This window comes from Xenopus laevis, chromosome 9_10L, assembly GCF_017654675.1.
Source record: "Xenopus laevis strain J_2021 chromosome 9_10L, Xenopus_laevis_v10.1, whole genome shotgun sequence".
Taxonomy (NCBI): Eukaryota; Metazoa; Chordata; class Amphibia; order Anura; family Pipidae; genus Xenopus; species Xenopus laevis.
In genome coordinates this window covers 74,544,755-74,568,220 of record NC_054387.1, presented here as the reverse complement: position 1 = coordinate 74,568,220, position 23,466 = coordinate 74,544,755, and the positions used below count along the sequence as shown (strand labels likewise).

Here is a 23,466-nt window from a genome sequence, read left to right as displayed (position 1 = left end):
CACACAGCTCGATGGCGGGTTGAAGAAAACAGTGTGCAAATAATGCCTACAAGGCCAACGTATACACTACTACAGCGGTGGATACGGATTACGTAAAATATATGAATGCTGCTTGAAAAAAGTGACTCCGGTGTTTTTTCTGGAGACGGTAATATTATGGATATTTAGACAGAATGGGAACAAGGTCACACAGCTCGATGGCGGGTTGAAGAAAACAGTGTGCAAATAATGCCTACAAGGCCAACGTATACACTACTACAGCGGTGGATACGGATTACGTAAAATATATGAATGCTGCTTGAAAAAAGTGACTCCGGTGTTTTTTCTGGAGACGGTAATATTATGGATATTTAGACAGAATGTGAACAAGGTCACACAGCTCGATGGCGGGTTGAAGAAAACAGTGTGCAAATAATGCCTACAAGGCCAACGTATACACTACTACAGCGGTGGATACGGATTACGTAAAATATATGAATGCTGCTTGAAAAAAGTGACTCCGGTGTTTTTTCTGGAGACGGTAATATTATGGATATTTAGACAGAATGTGAACAAGGTCACACAGCTCGATGGCGGGTTGAAGAAAACAGTGTGCAAATAATGCCTACAAGGCCAACGTATACACTACTACAGCGGTGGATACGGATTACGTAAAATATATGAATGCTGCTTGAAAAAAGTGACTCCGGTGTTTTTTCTGGAGACGGTAATATTATGGATATTTAGACAGAATGTGAACAAGGTCACACAGCTCGATGGCGGGTTGAAGAAAACAGTGTGCAAATAATGCCTACAAGGCCAACGTATTCACTACTACAGCGGTGGATACGGATTACGTAAAATATATGAATGCTGCTTGAAAAAAGTGACTCCGGTGTTTTTTCTGGAGACGGTAATATTATGGATATTTAGACAGAATGGGAACAAGGTCACACAGCTCGATGGCGGGTTGAAGAAAACAGTGTGCAAATAATGCCTACAAGGCCAACGTATACACTACTACAGCGGTGGATACGGATTACGTAAAATATATGAATGCTGCTTGAAAAAAGTGACTCCGGTGTTTTTTCTGGAGACGGTAATATTATGGATATTTAGACAGAATGTGAACAAGGTCACACAGCTCGATGGCGGGTTGAAGAAAACAGTGTGCAAATAATGCCTACAAGGCCAACGTATACACTACTACAGCGGTGGATACGGATTACGTAAAATATATGAATGCTGCTTGAAAAAAGTGACTCCGGTGTTTTTTCTGGAGACGGTAATATTATGGATATTTAGACAGAATGTGAACAAGGTCACACAGCTCGATGGCGGGTTGAAGAAAACAGTGTGCAAATAATGCCTACAAGGCCAACGTATACACTACTACAGCGGTGGATACGGATTACGTAAAATATATGAATGCTGCTTGAAAAAAGTGACTCCGGTGTTTTTTCTGGAGACGGTAATATTATGGATATTTAGACAGAATGGGAACAAGGTCACACAGCTCGATGGCGGGTTGAAGAAAACAGTGTGCAAATAATGCCTACAAGGCCAACGTATACACTACTACAGCGGTGGATACGGATTACGTAAAATATATTATGGCTGCTTGAAAAAAGTGACTCCGGTGTTTTTTCTGGAGACGGTAATATTATGGATATTTAGACAGAATGTGAACAAGGTCACACAGCTCGATGGCGGGTTGAAGAAAACAGTGTGCAAATAATGCCTACAGGGCAAATAATGCCTAAAAGGTCAACTTATACACTACTACAGCGGTAGTAAAATAAAAAAAAGTAAAATAAAAAAAAAATGAATATTAAAAAAAAAAATTAAAGTTGGTGCTGCTGAACTACTAGGAGCAGCAGATTAGCACACCAGTCCCACTCCCCAACACTGCTAGACTAATAGCACTGGGCTCTTATAGTAGTAGTAGTAGTAAAACAACAAAAAAATAAATAAAAGCAGTCCTTACAAGGACTACTGTTATTGCAGCAGTCAGCAGATGAGATCAGAAGCAGGACAGCTGCCCACTGCAGCTACATACAGAGCACTGCAGTAGAAGGTAGATTACTAGCCAGCAAAGCTACCTAAGCTTAAATGTCCCTCAAACCCCTGCAGACTTCTGTCCCTCCAATAACAGAGCAGTATCAAAACGATTACTAGCCAGCAAACTTTCAACTGTCCCTGAAATCACTAACAGGCAGCAGCTCTCTCCCTACACTATCTCTTCAGCACACACAGGCAGAGTGAAAAAACGCTGCAGGGCTTCGGTTTTTATAGGGAAGGGGAGTGGTCCAGGGGAGAGCTTCCTGATTGGCTGCCATGTACCTGCTGGTCTGGGGTGAGAGGGCAAAAAAAAGCGCCAGCGACGTTCGCGAACTTCCGGCGAGCGCGAACACCCGATGTTCGCGCGAACAAGTTCGCCGGCGAACAGTTCGCGACATCTCTAGTGCAGAAATATTACAACTTCTGAGAAAATCCAAATGGCAGAATTAGCAATTATAGAATCCATTAACATTATCTAGTGTGTTAGACAGATAAAACAGTTTTGCTTTTTATATGTTAAGTGTTAATGCTTTGTGATTTATGGCATTCTAACTCTAGCAGTGGAAGTTCACATAAAAGAAAGAATTGAGGATGTTTGCTAAGTGGCCTCCTGGTGCCAGTTTTATTAAACTGGATTGCAATATTTTATATTTGGTTCTGCTTGACTCAGAGTATTAAAAGGGTTATCACTTGTTGCTGTTTGCTGCACTGTGATGGGGAATCCTGCTGAGCATTATATGTGGTTCAATTCAGTTAAATAATGGAATTCTAAATCTAATGGGAAATATAGAGTTATTAGTGAAGGTTTAGAACACCACATTTTCCGCAACTGCAAGAAAATGAAAGAGCCGTTCTCAGTCTTTGTGTTGTGTTCAAATTGACCAAACCTCAGAAAGTCTAAGTTTTCCTAGTAGTTCGCAAAAGGATATAAATATGGCAGACAAAGACTGTCCCTTGTGTATCTCATAGATGTCAATTGACAACTTGCTTCCAGTATTCTAATACTGAACAATAAAACCAATAACACTAAATGCAAGTTGCTCTGAATTACATATATTTGTCCTATATACAGTACTGCTTCTTAACATATTCCTCATGGGGACCCAAATGAATCAGCTTAATGCAAATGTTGGATTAAAACCAGGTATACAAATTCCTATTATCTACTAAAGGAATACATTTCATATTATCAATGGGATTATGGGGAGCATCCATAGGCACAATTGTATGTGTTTCTGCAAAAAAAGGCAGGATGGGCACAATGGTGCTTGGTCAAAATATACAAAAAAGCAAGAGTATTTGAATGCAAGCACCTGAATTATTTCACATCAATACACTAACACAATTGTGTCTATTATAGCATGACTGCAGTCATACATGACCCCCTATAGTCTTGAGTTTGCTTTAAGCATGAGTTTACTAATACAGGTATGGGATCCATTATCCGGAAATCGGTTATCGAGACAGTTCCGTCTTACGGAAAGGCTGTCTCCCATAGGCTCCATTATAATGAAATAATCCAAATTTTTAAAAATGATTTCCTTTTTCTCTGTAATAATAAAACAGTAGCTTGTACTTGATCCCAACTAAGATATAATTAATCCTTATTGGAAGCAAAACCAGCCCATTGGGTTGATTTAATGTTTACATGATTTTCTAGAAGACTTAATGTATGAAGATCCAAATTACGGAAAGACCCGTTATCCGGAAAGCCCCAGGTCCCGAGCATTCTGGATAATTGTTCCCATACCTGTACTGGAAAACCTGTTACGTTTGGTAGAGAAAGCCCCTTTCTCTATTAATCCCTAGGGAACAGTATAGAAACTTGAAATTGAATGTGCTGACATAGGGATCCTCAAGTTCCTGCAAGCATGCAGAGGAGAGGCAGCGTGTATGTATATTTATATGCAATATATATTTATATGACCCCTCTTAGACCACTGGCTCTTGGCAAGATACTATGTGCTAGGGAATCTTCAATATCTGTTGGTATCACAAACAATACTAGCAGAATGTTATACCTGTTGTAACAGTATCTATAACTCTATCTCTATTGCATTTGTATGTCCCTGTTTATGGAAAAAATATGAGGACATAGATTTGTGAAGTGCACAGAAATGTCCTTATTTTCAAATACACACCCAAGTAGTAGATGCTTTGTCTGAGGATGATCAGTAGAATATCACATAATTGACTGTCTTGAATGAATTGAGCTGAGGCAGGCTTCATGGCAGATACTAAAAAGGGATTTATTTTTGTACCCATGCTGTATGCCTAAGGGAAACTAAGTTGAATAAAAATGTTTCTTTTTATTGGTACTTTGTAATCTGTGTGGGAACGGCATGTCTACTACAACAAACACAGCAATTACCAAGTTTCATTGGAGTACTAATTGGATTTGTTAGCCTCATATTGACTGACCTTGTTTTTGGTTATGTTTATCATCTCCGCCTGGCAAGTCCGATTTTTTTTCTAGATCTGTGTTTTTGGAACAAGGGCATAAAAGATGTGATTGATGTAATCCCTCAACACTCTCCTACAATTAAAGCAGGGGTGCGCAACAGAGGCTCAGTCATTTCCTTTGATCACTTTTATACATGAAACAGAACTTTTCAGAAGCAGTATTAATATGCATATTATACCCTTGCTGTCCAGAAGGATCAATCCCCTTTCTTTATTCATATAAAAATCTGTGTTATTTTGGGAAGAAAAGGAATTAACATAATTTTTAAAAAAAATATTTATTTTTAATTCCTTTATACATAAGGGTTGGCAAAAAAGTATTGTGGCTTTCCTTTCCCTGGTTCTATTAACCTTTCATCTGTTCCACATTTCCACTATAAAAATATAACCCCAATGTAATGCACTACCCTGGTACAATATCAAAATGTGACTATCATGTTTTCGAAATGAAAGAGAACTGTTTTGCAACTCTGCTGTGCTCAAATAAATATCAATTGCCCCCTTTTCCCCTCTGCAGTAATCGTGCAAGTTCTTGTCTCAAAGTTGTTACTTGGAAACTTTAACTAGCACATTCAAGTGATTGCTGCATAACGACCACCCTAATCACCATGTGTATCCATACAGTAAGTGAAGTTATTTATTGGTGGTTATCAACATTTCGGTTCCAGTAAGAGGACTGGGGGGTCTTGAAAAGGGTATTCTTGCTGGGACTAAAACATTGATAACCACCAATAAATTGTTTCACTTATTTATAAGTCCCATGAGTGATCCAATGTTTTAACACTAGATTTTAGTATCGCAATAGCCTTGGATAGTATGCTTGTATAAGAAGTCATCAAAGCCACTCTCAGAGGCATTAATAGAATCTGCACAACATCATCATCCTACAGGGCATTCCACAACCTCTCTGCCCCACCTATGCTGCTTTAACTGAAAGTTATCTTCCTTTAGTCTAAAAGGGTGTCCTCTGGGGGAAAATATCTCTTGCTATGTGTCTATGTTGTAAAGTTTTAATACTATAATAGTCCTTCGATTATTCTGTTTTAAAGGCCGGCACAAGTGAGAATTTGTAATAGAAATACTTGATGAAAAAGTCTTCATATTTGCCCCAAAAGGCAGCACCTTGGTCCCATCATCAGGGGACAGGGGGTATGCGAGTCTGAACCATGTTAGGGGTGTTTCTCCAGAAAGTGGTGTAGCAGTCAGCTGCTGGATCCATATTGGATGGACACTGCACTAAACTTTGTTGTGTGAATGAAGTATGGCAGGTCCTCTAAAAAGCTACATACTGTAAGAGATATTGCTACAGCAATGTGAATACCAGCTAAACATGTCACTGTATATAAATGACCACGTTTGTTGATCTGTATTATCATGTAATAGTACTGCCACTCATATATCCATGTGGACTCAGTTTTGATTTGTGCATGTTGAAGAAAGTACCTTTAATGAATGGGGTTTTACGTTCAATTGCAAGGAGATTTGCATTTGCAGAACTGCACTTGCCAGCATAAATGACCCCTCATGTGTTAGCTTGAACTTTCAGACTTAGATCCGCTGTTGTAAAGTATATACAATTCATGCAAGAAATCAGAATAATATTCATGAATAATACAAATATCTCAAAAATTTTAATAAAAAAATTCAGCAGGTAAAAGTTATCAAGTTTCTATAAAAATCAACAGCATTTCCAGTATTCAAACAGTTTTATTGTTTCATCACTTTTAAGATGATTTTTGCTTGCCATCACACATCACACTTTCCTGATTTGAGGTTTCTAATCAATATGCTGCTGCTGCTGCTAGTTGAGTAACACATTTGACCAATATTGTTTCATGCTGTCATTTGTTGTACTGTATTTGCTACTTTATATTCTGATTTTCAGTGCAGCCACATTGAGGTGACATTCGGATTTCTTTTTCATGTGTCAGTTTCAAGAAATAGGAGAAAAGAAAGGTTTTGCTCAGTTCAGCGTGTCAAAGACGTGTTAAACGGCCGTCAAAGGGTTACCGCTAGAGTGTGATAAGGCTTTGCCAAATAAAATATTTGTATTTAAATACAAGCAGTTAACCCTGAGACGGAAAAGTCCTAAAGCTCACCCGATAGATACAGTGACCCGGGTGTGTGTAAACCCCGGGTCCCGCTCTTGGGTCAGCTATTCCTATCAATACTGAGGGTAATAAGCAGGGGAGATCGCACTCACCAGATGAAGAGGGTGGCCCGGGTGCATTGCCCCGAACCCGTAGCTTGAGGTAAGTTGCAATTGAACAGAAGTCGGCGAGCACTCCATGTCCACCCAGAAGTTTAAAACAAAGAATTTTATTTCAACAGGTTAAAAGCAAACATCGTCCTGACGCGTTTCGTAGCCACGATATGTAGTCATAGGCAAAGCACCTTCAGTTTTGAGGAATAGATTGCTGCTTTTATAATATATGATTAGTCTTGCTGAATAGATTTACAGTCATAAAAACGTTTATGTATAAAAAGGAAAATAAAGGTATTCAGCAAATCATTAAAATTGTTAATTTGGTAAATGAAGGCAGTGCTATAGAAAGATCATTTACTGGGGCCTTTGTTAGCCATTGTTTGGGTTTTTTGCTCAGTGATCAATTATTATATAGCGGGCTTCGGGCATGGGCTTCTTAAAAAAATCCATTATACAGGTATGGGATCCATTATCCGGAAAACCATTATACAGAAATTTTTGAATTATGGGAAGGCCATTTCCCATAGACTCAATTTTAATTAAATAATTCAAAATAAATTACTTTTTCTCTGTAATAATAGTATCAGTATTAGTAATAGTAATAGAACTAGTACATTGTAATTGTATTTGATGCTTTTGGAAGCATAACAATCCTATTGGGTTTAATGTTAATGAGTTTTTTCTAGACCTATTGATCAACAGTCTCATTTTCACAGTTTTTGAAACCACGACTGATCTCACAAACTCTACAGGGCCTATTTATTAAACCTCAAATTTTAAACCTCAAAAATATTAGTTTTATTATACCCCAAAGATGCTAAAAATCCAAATCTGGAAATACTCCAGCTAAAACCTGTTGGCAGATCTCCCTAAAGAAGTTTCTTGACATTGTGATATGCGCTGGTTTTCTTCCAATAATCTGATATATTATAATTGCCAATTCGCAGCCATCGCAACACTTCGCCAGGTGTAAATTGGCTCTGACTACACCAGTTCACTAAAGTGCGAAGTTGTGTCCAGGGCGCCGAACGCTGGCAAATTTTCTCTAGCGTTACTTCTGCAATCAAAGTGAAGATCGTTGCCTAATTTGCATAGGGCAAGAAATTATAAAGTTACATATATAATAAAAATAAATAAATAAAATAGACATGTTATAATGCCCTACACATGAGCCCAATGTATAGTTTATGTTCAATATGTTAGAAAATGAAGGGGGGAACCCGGTTACCTAAAAAATTTTTTACAGACCTTTGCAGGCTATCACAAAACAGGAAAATACGCCAGCGTTTTTTGGGACTTAGAAAAAATTGAGGAAGTCCTATGCACTCCATTGCACTTCGTCTGGTTTGAGCTGGCGAAGGCAAGTCTGGCAAATGAGGTAACAGTCAGTAAAATCCGCATCTTGGTGAATTTGCGGAGTTACGTCCGTTCGCCAGAAAGAAAATTCGCCTGGCGTTAGAGTGCAAAACAACGCTAGTGTCTATCTCCTTCGCTAGCAAAGTGACACCTGCGCAGTAAATCGGCGAAGTAACGAAATTACGTCACACTGGCCAGCGTTGGTCACTTTGTCCCTTAGTAAATGTGCCCCATGGATGGGAGTTAGCTCAACTTTGTTTTAATAAAATATAATTAGATAAATGCGAGTTTTGGTAAATATCCTCCTATAACTATGAATGTCTTTAGATTTATTATAAAATCAGAATAAAAAAGTATGAATGATAAATTACGCTGAACTCTGCGCTAAAAAATACAAATATCTCAAAAACCTTCTAAATGAGTTTTCTGGACAATTCCTAGCGAAAAAAAACTACGAAAAATTCTAAAAGTCTGGATTTAGAGAGGGACAAAAAGATCAGTCAGCTCCCATTGACTTACATAGTAAGTAACATAGTAAGTAAGGTTGAAAAAAGACACAGGTCCATCGAGTTCAACCTTTTTTTTTTTTTTAACTACCTATCTGCTAGTTGATCCAGAGGAAGGCAAAAAAAACCCATCTGAAGCCTCTCCAATTTGCCTTAGAGGGGGAAAAATTCCTTCCTGACTCCAAAATGGCAATCGGACTAGTCCCTGGATCAACTTGGACTATGAGCTATTTCCCATAACCCTGTATTCCCCTACTTGCTAAAAAGCCATCCAATCCCTTCTTAAAGCTATCTAATGTATCAGCCTGTACAACTGATTCAGGGAGAGAATTCCACATCTTCACAGCTCTCACTGTAAAAAACCCCTTCCGAATATTTAGGCGGAAACTCTTTTCTTCTAAACGGAATGGGTGACCTTGTGTCAGCTGGAAAGACCTACTGGTAAATAAAGCATTAGAGAGATTGTTATATGATCCCCTTATATATTTATACATAGTCATCATATCACCCCTTAAGCGCCTCTTCTCCAGCGTGAACATCTCCAATTTGGCCAGTCTTTCCTCATAGCTAAGATTTTCAATACCTTTTACCAGCTTAGTTGCCCTTCTCTGTACCCTCTCTAATACAATAATGTCCTGTTTGAGTGATGGAGACCAAAACTGTACGGCATATTCTAGATGGGGCCTTACAAGTGCTCTATACAATGGAAAAATGACCCCCTCCTCCCGTGACTCTATGCCCCTTTTAATACAGCTCAAGACCTTATTTGCCCTTGATGCTGCTGACTGGCATTGCTTGCTACAGCCAAGTTTATCATCTACAAGGACTCCAAGGTCCTTTTCCATAATGGATTTGCCTAGTGCAGTCCCATTAAGGGTATAAGTGGCTTGGATATTTTTACATCCCAGGTGCATGACTTTACATTTATCAACATTGAATCTCATCTGCCACTTAGCTGCCCAGATTGCCAGTTTGTCAAGATCATGTTGCAAGGATGCCACATCCTGGATGGAATTAATTGGGCTGGATAATTTTGTGTCATCTGCAAACACTGATACATTACTTACAACACCCTCCCCTAAGTCATTAATGAACAAGTTAAATAAAAGTGGACCCAATACTGAGCCCTGGGGGCTTCTACAGGCTTTCGTGGTTTTTACACTTAGGGGCAAATTTACTTAAGGTTGAATATCGAGGGCTTAATTAACCCTTGATATTTGACTGTCGAAAGTAAATCCTTCGACTTTGAATATCAAAGTCAAAGGATTTAGCGCTATTCGTTTGATCGAACGAAAAATCGTTTGATTCGAAGGATTTTAATCCATCGATTGAACGATTTTTGTTCGACCAAAAAAAGCTAGCAAAGCCTATGGGGACCTTCCCCATAGGCTAACATTGACTTCGGTAGCTTTAAGGTGGCGAACTAGGGGGTCGAAGTTTTTTCTAAAAAAGAGACAGTACTTCGACTATCGAATGGTCGAATAGTCGAACGATTTTTAGTTCGAATCGTTGGATTCGAAGGTTGAAGTAGCCCATTCGATTGTCGAAGTAGCCAAAAAAAATTCGAAATTCGATTTTTTTTAGAGATTTTTTAAAAAATTTTTTAAAAACCACAACTTTTTAGAGATGAATGGAAATAATCAAAATTTGAATGTTAGTAATTGAGATTCAAATTATAGAAAGACCCTTTATCTTGAAAAAATCCACGTCCTGTGCATTCTGAATAACAGGTCCCATACCTGTATAAGCAAATATCAAGCAGTTCAAATGCATGGGGATTTTTTGATCTCATAAATTGGATAGTCCCTTGGAAGCTCACTTTAGTAATGGTAGGCTTTTTTTAGTATTGGGTCTATGATTGCTGACAGCCTGGGCACATAAATAATAAGCCTATGAAAATCTGTGCTGTTGTGGAGGGATGCAATCCAGACAGTCTGGTTTTAACACCAGCACAGGACTCTCCCCTGACTGAATTTGGCTTTTGCTTCAGAAGTTGCCCCTGATGTCAAAGACTTGCCTCCTAAATGTCAACAACCTATTTTCTGACATCACCAGCTCCATCCCCTGATTTCACCCACGCCATCCCCCATCCATTACATTAAAGATCGAAAAGTGGCATTACCAGCTCAGCATTTGAAATCATGGAATCTATGGCAGGAAAAAAACAAGATAGATCTGCTGCAATTAGAGACAGCAAAGAAACAACCTAAGCAGGGCCAGAACTAGTGGTAATCAGAGTAGGCACGTGCCTAGGGCGCAAAGCTGGGGGGAGCCAGGCACGTACCTTGTCTGTCGTCTACCCCATGTCTGGTCCACTTTCTTCCCGGCTGTTGTTGCTCCATTTCATGAATGCAGCACGAGCGCCAATTTGCACATGTGGGAGCGACCGGCCAGGTTTCCTAGGGCGCGTGGCTGGCCTGACGTGGCTCTGAGCCTAAGCGAGCTTATTGTTCCAGAAGATACAGATACTTATATTAAATGCAGATTAAAAAGAGTTTTGAAATAAAAAAATAATAGAGTTTTTGTATTAATCATTCCTAAAAACATCCATTTAAAAATTACATCTGGCATTGGAAAACATGTCTGTTTATGTATCTGCTGTATCATCTTTTTAGCCATCATATAAAGGTATATCATTTATTAGCAGCTTTATGTTTGCCTTCCTTGCAAGGCTATAAACGTCACTCACAGTTTGACTGGTTGACTCATGCAAGGCAAACAATATGTAATTCTTTTCTGTTCAGGCTTTCAATAAAACTCTTCCAAATGATTTCATGCTTGGATTAGAACGCTCCATTTAAACTGAAATTGTTCTAATCGTTACAAAGCCAAAAGTAAAAATTGTATTAAATAATATTGATTTTACATTACAAGTACTTATATTAGGTTGTCTTATAAAAGGTTTTCTTGAAATGTATTTGTTCCTTACAGTCGCCAAGTTTTTTTCTCTCAGAACTTAATTTAAAGCGTCAATCTTACCTTTTTATACTGAATGTATACTGTATATATATATATATATATATATATATATATATATATATATATATATATATATATATATATATGCAATCCCAAGCAGCCGCACTCAAATTTGAAAAAGGGTATCTCCTGATCATTCACAGTGGTACCCCAGTCTCTTGCTTCCCACAGATTTAGAAAAACTCACAGATTTTACCAGAGCATTTGGAAGTTGATTGGGGGGACCAGTGGTGTAACAAAGCCATGGGTATAACTGGGTGTGGTCTTCAACTTCCTGGAAATAAAATCCAGGAGGATGACTTGTCTGCTATTTTATTTGTATCAGAAATCAGAATAGTAATTTCCTATTAATAGCAATTAGTAGAACTGCAATGTATTTACAGTATGTATATTGTTGGGCAGCAAGCAATTGTCTTCTCACTTTGGGGCAGATTTACTAAAGGGCGAAGGGACTAACGTTAGTGAAAATTTGCCAGCGTGACGCCATTTCGTTACTTAGCCGATTTACTAACTGGCGCAGGTGTAACTTCGCTAGCGAAGGAGATAGACTCTAGCGGTAATTCGCTTCCTTACACCTGGCGAAGTTGCACTCTGGCGAAGGGACGTAACTATGCAAATTCACTAAGATGCGGATTTTACTGAACGTTAACTCTTGCGCCAGACTTGCCTTCACAACTTCAGATCAGGCGAAGTGCAATAGAGTAGATAGGACTTCCTCTAGAAACAGTTGAAAATTTTTCTAAGTCCCAAAAAAACGCTGGCAACTTTTCATTTTTCAGGGTGATAGGCTGCAAAAGATCGTACATTTTTTTCTAGGGTACCCGGCTTCCCCCCTACATTTCCTAACATATGGCACATAAACTATACACTGGGTTCATGTGTCCCAAAACTTAATCAAAGGCCTATGATTAAGTGTTTGGGACACGAAACGCGTCAGGCTGTGGACACAGTAAATTCTTTTACTTTTGAACATTTGTTTGGTGGAAGTCTGCCTTCATTTGAGTGCCTGCTCCATATCGGTTCATCGGTTTGTCCGCCTCCCTGTGCTGAGGGCTCAGGGTGATGCACCTGGGCCACTTCCTTAGATTGGTGAGTAACCATTATACTGTCAAGAGACCCTAACATCACAGATGTATTTTCATAGATTATCTATTGGTAAGAATTAATTCTGGAGGTATAGTTTCCCTTTAAGAAGACATTTCATTCTGTGCAGCTGCTTTACATTTGATACATTCCTTGCCAATTAGTTTATGTCCTCACAGATTATAATCAATGTACTTTTCATCCCACAGGTTTCATATTATATTCTCCCCTGGGCCTTTCCAGCTTGCCTGAGTTGAAAATCAGAATTTCCCTAATAGCATATATTTGACTGACAATATTAATTTACGTCTGGGGAGATATGAACAGATTTCTCTGGCAGGGCCTTATCCAGTAGAGCCCTTACTGTGTCACTACTTTCTGACATGTCATTATCATGTTAAATTTGATTTGTCTGCGGCATGTTATATACCAGCCAGGCATCTTAAACAAATCAGATTGTAGATGTTGTTATGTGCTCCAAATTCATATTTTCTGTGTTTTTTGGGGCAACTCTTTTGTCTGGATATGAAAACATGGTGGCTCACTCAAATGTAAACTGCAATGAAAATATCTTCAGGTTACTCATTTTCTGGCATTATGGAACATGGAAACCTCACCAAATCTAACAGATGCAATGGGACAAAAATTAGAAAAGGGTTTCTGAAAACTCTTTAAAAACTCTATAGTCTGTAGAATCTGTGTTTATGTTGTATACGCTTTGGGGTATGTAACTATCCAAGAAAGCTCAGTGGACCCTTCCATTCCTCATTGCTTATAATTGCAGGGGATATTTATTTATCTCTCAGGGTCTTATATAATACAACATGTAACCCATATGGAAACCCATATGGAACCACCAAGGCTACCCCGTTTATCTAGGTTGGTGTGTGGAACAAAAATACATTTTTAAAATGGTTCATGCTCTGCCACCACCTTCTTAAAGTAACATACTTGGGATCCTAAGAAAACTGCATGCTAAGAATCACATTCCATTATATATATATATATATATATATATATATATTATATATATATATATATATATATATATATATATATATATATATATATATATATATATATATATATATATATATATATATATATATATATATAGTCCTCCAAGAAGCCAGCACTCTCGATAAGTGGTTACAAATGCCTGGGTGCAGTATCAATAGTTTCGATCTCCATATGCACAAATAAGATCCGCACTCACAGGGCTTATGAAAATTATAGAAAATTTATTGCAAGAGTCTAACGTTTCGACCTCATCCGAGGTCTTTTTCAAAGTAACAAATATTAACACACAAATGCTTTAAATACCTAGATTGGCGGGAAAACAGGTTCTTGGCCAATTAAAGATGACGTGTCCACCTCATCATTAAAGCACGACAAATATACATATCCCAGACAACATAATAATTATAAAATCATTACACAAAAGTAAATTACAGTATAATTAAACCCACCCACTAATAGGATATTAAAAACAATTAAAACCAAATATTCAGTAACATTAAATATCACTTCCCAATTTGTTGCCATAATGGTTACAATGTTGTTACTTGTTACGAAAAATATATAAGATTGAAAAGAGTGGAAGGACTGTTCAGGGGTTCCCTCTACATTTGCAATTTGATGTCACTAAACTAGTATCTTAAACCAGATAACAACACAATGGTTCTGTGTAAAACTTTCTAATAACCGTCATATAATCCATCTCTCTACCGCTCAGTGTCGTTATAGCCCAGGTGCTCGCCCACCATCAGTAATATATTGCCAGGACATGGAAGAATGTGCTTGTCATAACTATACTCATTATTGATTAGTATGCACTAATGGGTCAGTACCATACCAAATACGAGGACATGTATTTATTCAAACCTGACATGTGTCTATATAACCTGATATTCAGGCGTGTAATAACTATGTATGTGTATCCACTATATCAATCTATAACACTGACCTGCCCCGTGCAAACCCCTACTGGGATTGAAAAATAGATAAAGTGTTATTATGCAGTAAATCATATTTTCATAAATGTGAATACCCCTAATATAATGATATAGTCAATAATACTCCTCAGTGTATAACTGAACATATAAAATTAGATTTTGGGCTTAGGTGCCCATAGGCAGATGGGTCCTAGCACCCGGCGCCCTTGCGAGCGTGCACCCCCCTCCCCGCGCGCAGTCACAAGCATGTGCATGTGCTGGAGCACTGGGGGATTATGCCTATAGGAGTATGCATAATCAGTGCTCCTTAGGTTGTGGCTGGGCGGCACTCCTCCCCTTAAAACTTGCCATCCAAGGCTTGGGCCTTTGTGGCCTCACCACAAATCCGGGCCTGGTAAAGTTCAAAGTGAGCAGACATAATTCTCATTGGAGGATAGATTGTGCAGTAGTTGCTGGATGTCACTTCACTTTATGCAAGGCTTCAGCAACTTTAGGTGATGTTGAAAATCGTTGTGTGCACACATGCACTGAAAGCTGACTCTTTTGCTGACCCAAGCTCTCCTAAGTAGGCATCTCAAAATTACAGATGCAAGTGGTGCTTACGGAGCTAACAGAATTCTAATTGGAGGATGCTCTTTAATCAGATGGGCCACTGCCTCTCAGGGACTTAGGAAAAATGTTATGCTTGATTTTCACCTCCTTCCCTGTAAGTCTTCTGATATGTTTCTATCTGGTCTCTAATGGGACGCAGGTTACATGGAAAACTGTGACTAGTTTATGCCTACGCATGTACTTTAAGAATTTCCATTTGTATTGAAATCCAAATGCCAAACTCAAATGATCATGCCAAATGGAAAATGGTCTGCCTGTTCTTGTCAAGTATTGATTTGTTAATTGTGAAATATTTACATTTTAGGACAGAGGCTAGGTAAACTAGAATAATAGTACCTTTAACTAAGGTTCCACACGTTGGTCTCAATGTTTGTTCCACCACATAGGATTGCAGGACGTCAGTAACCTGTGAGTTTTCTCTATTGGGACTGTACTAATGGAACCACATGTAAAATTGTGTCTTTTCCCATAGAGTACTAATGCATTCCCATGGTTGAAATCTCAATAAATACACCTCAAGGGAAACCAGTTGGAGTCATTGTGTGAGAGCCCTTAAGTCTTTGTGGTTGGTTTCATTTAAGCAGGCATAACAGGAATACATTACTTTTAATTCTTTGAGATGTTTTTCTTTTAAAACGACACACATAAAGTTTATACATAAACATTTTACTTTTGCAACTACAAAACAACATAAGTGCAAATTAAAATTTAGCAATAAATTGAGATGTCATTAAGAGATATATTATCGATATGGTTCATAATGCAAATGTTCTAATAGTTCCATAAGAAATGCTGTTTTCAGCGTTGTGCTATAAAATGCTAGCCAACTCTATCTGACTGGTTTATGTGTAAACAAGAGACTTATTTATTTAGTCATATTGTTAAGGGGGAAGGGTGGATAGCAATTTTCAGAGAATTATAGCACTAACAGCCTTGGAACATTTTGTCCTGAAATTAAATTACTCATATTACAAAAATTAGGGCAATCAGATTTCAAGAACATAAGCTCTGCAGGGGATATTTTTTCCTGAGGATATTTTTCTGGTTGTATTTGCTGGCCTAGGATTCAAGCTGTTTTAGTAAAAGACACATAAAAAAAAAACATTGATTGCAAAATTGATAAGATGGTGGGCAATTTTTGACACTATAGAGTTAATCACCCTATGATTAAAAGCCAAGAACTGCCTTTTGAGAGCTGTCTGGTTTTAAAAAGATTGTTTTAAAAATGTCTTTAGAAAGTGAAGACCAACTGAAAAAGAAGATGTGATTGAGAAAAAAACACAGTTGTGTTTTTTTTTTTGCCAATTTAACTGGGATTGTAGCAATTTACAACAGCAAAAATGAATGTCTGTCCATAAAAGCCTTGTTCTACAATATTTTTCTGCAGAAGTACATTTTCTGCAGAAGTCACTCATGCCACACCTTCAGTGTGCTAGGTGATTCACCTTTCTGGCTTCTTGTAATAGAATTATAAACAGTTAATAAAACTGGTGAGAGTTGATAAGGAAGTTTGTGGCCAACCATCCATTGAGGCAGTAGGGCTCATTTACAATGCAGGGGCCAGGGTAAAAACTGCAAAAAATTGTTACAAACCTCTGCCCTGTGCTTAGCATCAATAGGCGCAAGTCCATTCTGAAGTTCAAAGAGGTTCCCATTGAATACAGCACTGGTTACCATCGGCAGCTCTATGGTCATGTAGATGGGCTGGGACAGCATGTTGGTGATCTTAACTGCAGGCAACACTGCGGTCTGCACTGTGCACTGGATCTTTAATCCAGCACAAGGTGTGGATGATGCAGCAATGCCCCAGACACAAGTGCTGTATAAATTAGGCCTGATTTTGTGCCCAGGGTGTAAGTAAAAGACCCTTAGTGACTACTTCATCAAGTTAACTGCACAAGATTAGCCAGAGTGACCTCCATAGAAGCCTGGGAAAATAAAAATATAGAAAACTAAATATACACTCATTTCTTAATATTTCTGTTGTGCAAATTCATAGGAAACATTTTAAAAATGAGGGTATTCTTTTCAGGCAGCCATTTTTCCACTCTCTAGGTTCTTCTTAGAGGGCCAAGCTTTGGTTAGTCCATGTATAAAAATTATTTGTGTATCATCCATTCAAAGGACAGCTGCTGTTTGTGTTTACTTCAAATCACACCAAATTGACCTTCAGGCTTTGATGTATCTAGGAGAGCAAATAAAGATTTTACCCAGGTCCCACCTTAACTGACCAGGCTGTGCCATTGCCCCCATGAGGGTCATCCCCAAACAGGTGGCTGCAGAAGGGGGACCCTGAACAGATGTGCGCAGGCCCCTGATAAGGCAGTCCCGGTGGGCCCGACCCCTTCCCAGTCTGATACTGGCCCCAAAGATTAGGAAAATCTTTAAATTACCTTTATTTTCTTTCACCATTCTAATTCTAAAACCACAATTATAAAAAATAAAGTTTGTTTGTACGTGGAAACTACAATATTTAGTTACATCTTTATTAGGGTTATAATCAGCCAAGAGTTCTGTGACACAAGATCACATGCACATTTCACTTGTATGTATGTATGTATGTATGTACAACTTAATTTGTAAAGCGCTGTTGAGGAGCCGCAGCGCTGTACAGTGCATAAAAGTACAATATATATAAAAGCATACATAGGGGGAAAACAAATCACAGGGATATACAGGGATTTTTCATTTTTTTTTTGGATCGTTCAGCTCAGCATACCAATATGGTTTGACCTTTAAAGTGCAACAGTTGTCAAAAAACATTATCCCCAACCAAAGGAGCTACCTCTTAGTGTGGGTGGCCTAGCTCTGGCAGGAGGCAATTAAAAAAAAAAAACTTCTGTTACCCCCAATCGGAGTTGGGGCTCTATTAGCCCGCCAGTTTGTTTGGGGACAATATTTTTTGGCAAAAGGTGCCCTTTAATAAATGGGCCTCCCCAATTTAAGTTTGACCATTGTTTTGGTCAGAACATTATAGTGGATCAGGAGACTGTGGAAGAAATAAATTATAGTGCCAAAGCTTATTAGGGAAGTTCCATTTTACAATGAGGCACTTATAGGGGCTAAACCCTTAATTTGTTTTGATCAGTCTGTAGTGAAACAAAGATCTAATTAGTGACAACTGTATTTCATCAGTCATAATAATTCTATTTGTGTTCTTTGAATATTTTATCAGTTATTATACTTGTGCAGAAAAATTTAGAGCATGTTATTGTTATAATGTTCTCAGTAAACATTTTGGTTGTGTCTGTTAAATTTGCACTTGTCATTTTCTCTCTTACAGTTGCAGCTAATTTGCAGAAGATGATAGATGACCCACTGACATATAAAACATTAACTTTTAAGCTGGTGAGTGGCTCAGCATATGTGTTTGTTACGTACATGATCCATTATGAAAATTGTGAAACATGTTTTGGATGCGTTAGATTACATGTTTTCCCATCTAAATACAATAATCGCACAAGCCTATTTAACAGTTTTTTTTATTTTTAAAAATCGAATGATTTGAATTTTCCTTACTAGCCAAACTATGAGAACAAAAGAGACCCTAAAGGGTAATTTATAAAGCAGTGCAGTGGACAAAATAAACATAAAAAAGTTAAATTGACATGGGTATTGCAGCAAGGAGTAAAAATAATCCAAAACTATTTTTTTAATATGTAAATAATAAAAGCAATAGATAGGGTGGGACCCTTAATGCCAAAGGGGGTTAGTTAATTGATGAGAACAGAGAAAAAGCAGGGATTCTGAACTATGATTTTTTGTCTGTCTACACAAATGAGGAACCAGCTGATGAAGGCTTTCTTCTTAGTTCCTGTAATACAATTTAAAAGAGACCAGAAAATGTAAAGATAAACAGGACCGGATGTATTCATCCCTGGGTACTAATCGTGCTTAGCTCTGTGATTGCCAAACCTCTTAATTTTTCAAGATTCATTGAGGGCTGGCATGCTGCTGAGAGATTGGTGAATTGCTAATGTGTGTGCCGCTATTCAAAAAAGGATCCCGTTCTCAGCCTCAAAACTATAAGCTAGTTAGACTGACATCAGTGGTATGAAAATGTTTCGATGGGGTATTAATGGATGAGATACATGACTTCATTGCAAATAATAATACTATGAGTTTGTGCCAGCATGGTTTTATTGGTAACAGATCTTGCCAGACTAATTTAATTTGTTTTTATGAGAAGGTGAGCAGGGACCTTGACTCTGGGATGGCAGTGGATGTAATCTACTTAGACTTTACAAAAACATTTGATACAGTACCACACAGAAGGTTAATGGTTAAATTAAGCAATGTTGGCCTGGAATATAGTATTTTTACTTGGATAGAGAACTGGCTAAAAGATAGGTTACAAAGAGTGGTGGCAAATGGAACATTTTCTAATTGGACTAGTGCTCTATACTTGGTCCTTTGCTTTTACACTTGTTTATTAATGACCTGGAGTTGGGCATTGAAAGTATTGTTTTTATTTTTACGGAAGATACTTAATTGTACAGAACTATAAATTCCATGCAGGATGCTGCCGCTTTTCAGAGTGATTTGACTAAATTGGAAAACTGGGCAGCAAAAGAGGATTACCGTACCAGAGGCCATCCCTTTAGACTAGAGGAAAATAACTTTCATTTGAAGCAGTGTAGGTGGTTTTTCACAGTGGGAACAGTATGGTTCTGGAATGCTCTGCCGGATTGTGTTGTGAGGGCTGATTCTGTGAGTGGCTTGGGTGATCTCTTGGACAAGCATAATATAACATAACATATTGTGATACTAAAATCTACAATTAGTATAGTATTTGCATATATAGTTTATGTGAGTGTATGAAGGGGTGTATGTATGGACACTGGGTTTCATTTTAGGGGTTTAACTTGATGGTGTTTTTTCCACCAACTTAATTATATAACTATTTTTACCCACACTATGTCAGGTAGTCCCTTAAACCACAAATTCATTTTAGCATTGCAGCTAACAATCAGAGTCGGGATTGCTCCACTTGGAAATCAAAGTATGTTAGCCTAACTCACCTACACCTGCTGTGAGAACCATGGAATTACCGTCAATTCAGGGAGACAGTAGCTCCAGGGTTCCTCAGCATCAATAATTCACCAGAAGAGGCATGATCTGCAGAATGGCACTTGGCACACCTATAAGGAAGTGCAAGGAGTGTGTTTGGACTCAAGTACCTTAACTGAATGTAGAGCAACATTTGCGTCCATTTTAGTGCAACAACACTTGCGGCTGCATTCATATATGACCCCTCCAATCTAAAGTTTCATCACTGCATGTTTGTGAAATAAAACATTCTCAGCCCTAATTAGAAGTATATATGAAAATAAATGAAGATATACTTTAAAAAAAATACATTTATGATATTATCTTTTTAATGCATTATATTTTATTCAGCTGAATGAATGCAGATTTTTTATGAAATAGACCAAAATGTCCCCACCACTGTTTCCTTAAAAATGCACTATAAACAACTTTTAATACTCCCCCAATAGTCATTCATTCAAAGTACAAGAGAAATAGACAAAGAACCATAAAGGAGCATTGGAAGCAATAAAGACATGTATATCAATAATATTGTTTATTCAAGGCCACTCAATCTGTATCTATGAACCTGGAATATTTTCTTATAGATGATATACTAAAGGTCAGTAAAATCACTGTATTGCACAGGAAACTTAAAGCAAGTGGAAAAACCATAAAAGTGGATCAATTTCTTATAAGTAAAACACAGGCAGTAAAGCATTACAAATCAAGCAAGTTTTCCCCCAAAGTCTCCTCATCTTTGCTGTCACTCGATGTTTCCTAGCTTTTATAATCCTCATTTTTTTAAGCGATTATTGTTCAATCTACATTATTATACCAGACAGCAAACAAACATCAAAAAACACTTAACAAACAGGTGCACATGAATAGAATATTAATATCCATGATAAAATTGTGCTGTTAACCAGTTAGGGGGTTATTTACTAAACCTCAGATTTATCTAGTCGGTCTTTTTGGTGCAGAAACTCGTATTTTTCATGGAAAACCCCCCACAAATTTCTTGATATTTATTATACCCTCTTGCTAAAAAAAGGCAGAATTTGGAAATCTTCCATCTCAGACCTGTCGAGGTCCTGTACAAGTCAATGGAAGAGGCACCTAACCCAATTTGAAGTTTAGTCCAAAAATCCAACCTTTTTGGGGTTTTCATGCAAAAAAGCCAGAAACATTTGTACGATTTGTACGATTCAGATTTTCAGTCGGTTTTATCCATGATATGATTAAATTGAGTATTTTAATTAATAAATAAGCTAAATTTAATGCATATTTATCAAAATTAGAAGTTTCCCATTTTTTGAAAAAAAAAAATCGAAAACATTCAAAAAAGCAAACAGCGTGAAATCACATTTTAGCTCTCATTTTTACTCATTTTATAATTAAATTTAAATTTAAAAAGTTTAAATCTTGAAAATACAACTCCTTTTAAATTCTGTATGAACTCACCAGCTTTAAGGTGGCAAGCTTTTTGAGTTTCAGAAACTTCAATTTAAATATGTTTTGTTTGCAGCATAAAACTTGGATCACAATAATAACTCAAATTTGAATTATGATAAATCTAAAGATTGATCATTTTTTGTAAATTGAATTGTAATTTGACAGTTGGCATATTTACAGAACACCTCAAAACGGAAAAACTTTATAACATTAGTTCATGAGTGGGGGAAAATGATATTGTTCCATTCAACTTTACAAACATTTGTTTCATTTTTGCAAATGTAACTTTTGAGATTTGTGAAATAATAACTTGCATGTCTAAAATATACATTCTGTTGACTTCTATAGAATCTTTCCAGTTTATAGTTGCTGGATTTTTCTATTCAAATGTTCAAGATTTTTTTTTTTTTATTCATTGTGACATTCTTTTACTTATATGCTATTAGCCTTACTATGTATTGTTACAAGAACCTGCTTACAATTTTACTTATCCCTTTGTAGTTATTTCAAAACTTTTATTTTTCATCTTGTTGTAGGCATCTGGTTATGATGGGACAGAGATTCCTGATGAAGTGAAGCTGATTGGATTTGCCCAAATTAGCATCAGCTGATTTAGAAGCAATTTGTTGACCTGTAGAATCACAATTTTGGAAGAGGCCATCTTATACAAAAAGGGAAAATAGCATAACACAAAACTTCCTTCATAGTCTACAAATTCACAAAAAGGCAACAAGCAGGAGCTAACAATTGCCTTCCACAGTTCACAGAATCTATGGCGCTGACTACCAGCCTTGTAGTTTCTACAGCTTGCTTTAAACATGCTAGCACTCAATGGGTTAAAGCTGTCCAAGAAGATACTCAGTTTTGAAAATCCCAAAACAAAACCAAATATAAAAGTAAAGTTGCACTTAAAGCTAATGTCAATAATTCTTAGTTATAGTTACTTATAATGGGTATTTTATAAAAAAAAATAGCTACTTCTCTGTTTATTAGAAAAAAATTATCTGCTCTTTTAATTGTATCGTTAATTGACAAGATGGTCTATTTTCTGTATAATTTTAAAATTAATATAATTCAGAAACAAATGATTTATTAGCCAAACTTGAATTCTAGTTGTAAAGAGAACTGTGAATTTTATTTTCATATATTTAAGAATTGCACATCTGATGATTGTGTTGTTAAATAGTGTAATAGCTGCACCATAAATGTTAAGGGTTATTGTGTGCAACAGGGGTTTTTAAAAAAAAGTCTGGCCAGGGACCTGCGACAGGTGACTATTAAGCTGCTACTCCACTTCTGCTGCAAGCTCTAGAGCTCTCCCTCTAATCTCATGGCATGATTGTGCACCAAAGTTATCCTTAATGTGTGTACTGAAATATGTGCATTTATGCACAATGTTCTCTGTATGCATTGCTGTTATAACTTGTATGCCTGTGCATGCAGGGGTGCCCCGCCAATGAGGCGAGTTGAAAAACTCACCTTAGACGGCAGCGGCGGATACGTTTCCAGGGGGGCGCTCATGGTACCATTAAGAGCTGAATTTTCACTTTTTAAACTTCAGCATGTGAGAGCGCAATTGCGCTCTCTGCACTAATGTTTCTGTCTCCCCGACATGTAAGCTGGCAAGGGGGGGGGCGGCATTGCAGGATTCACCTCAGGTACAGAGAACATTGGCTCCCAGCATCCTCCAAATGACGATGATAGGGTGCTAGAATATATCCAGTTAAAAGCACATCCCTGTGTAGACCTAGAAATTATAAGTATTTATCCTGTCTGTAAGCAG

At 37.5% G+C, this 23,466-nt stretch overlaps 1 protein-coding gene across 2 annotated transcripts in view; it reads left to right on the top strand.

Annotated features, from left to right (window-relative positions):
- The window catches only part of stk39.L (serine/threonine kinase 39 L homeolog), a 152,267-nt gene extending 129,579 nt beyond the window's left edge, over positions 1-22,688 (top strand). For both annotated transcript variants that reach the window (XM_041576690.1, XM_041576691.1), the window contains 2 exons: positions 18,484-18,548; positions 22,220-22,688. In XM_041576690.1, the coding sequence (XP_041432624.1) occupies positions 18,484-18,548; positions 22,220-22,294 (140 nt within the window). In that variant the 3' untranslated portion in view covers positions 22,295-22,688. The remainder of the gene's footprint in view (positions 1-18,483; positions 18,549-22,219) is intronic.
- The last annotated feature ends 778 nt before the right edge of the window (positions 22,689-23,466 follow it).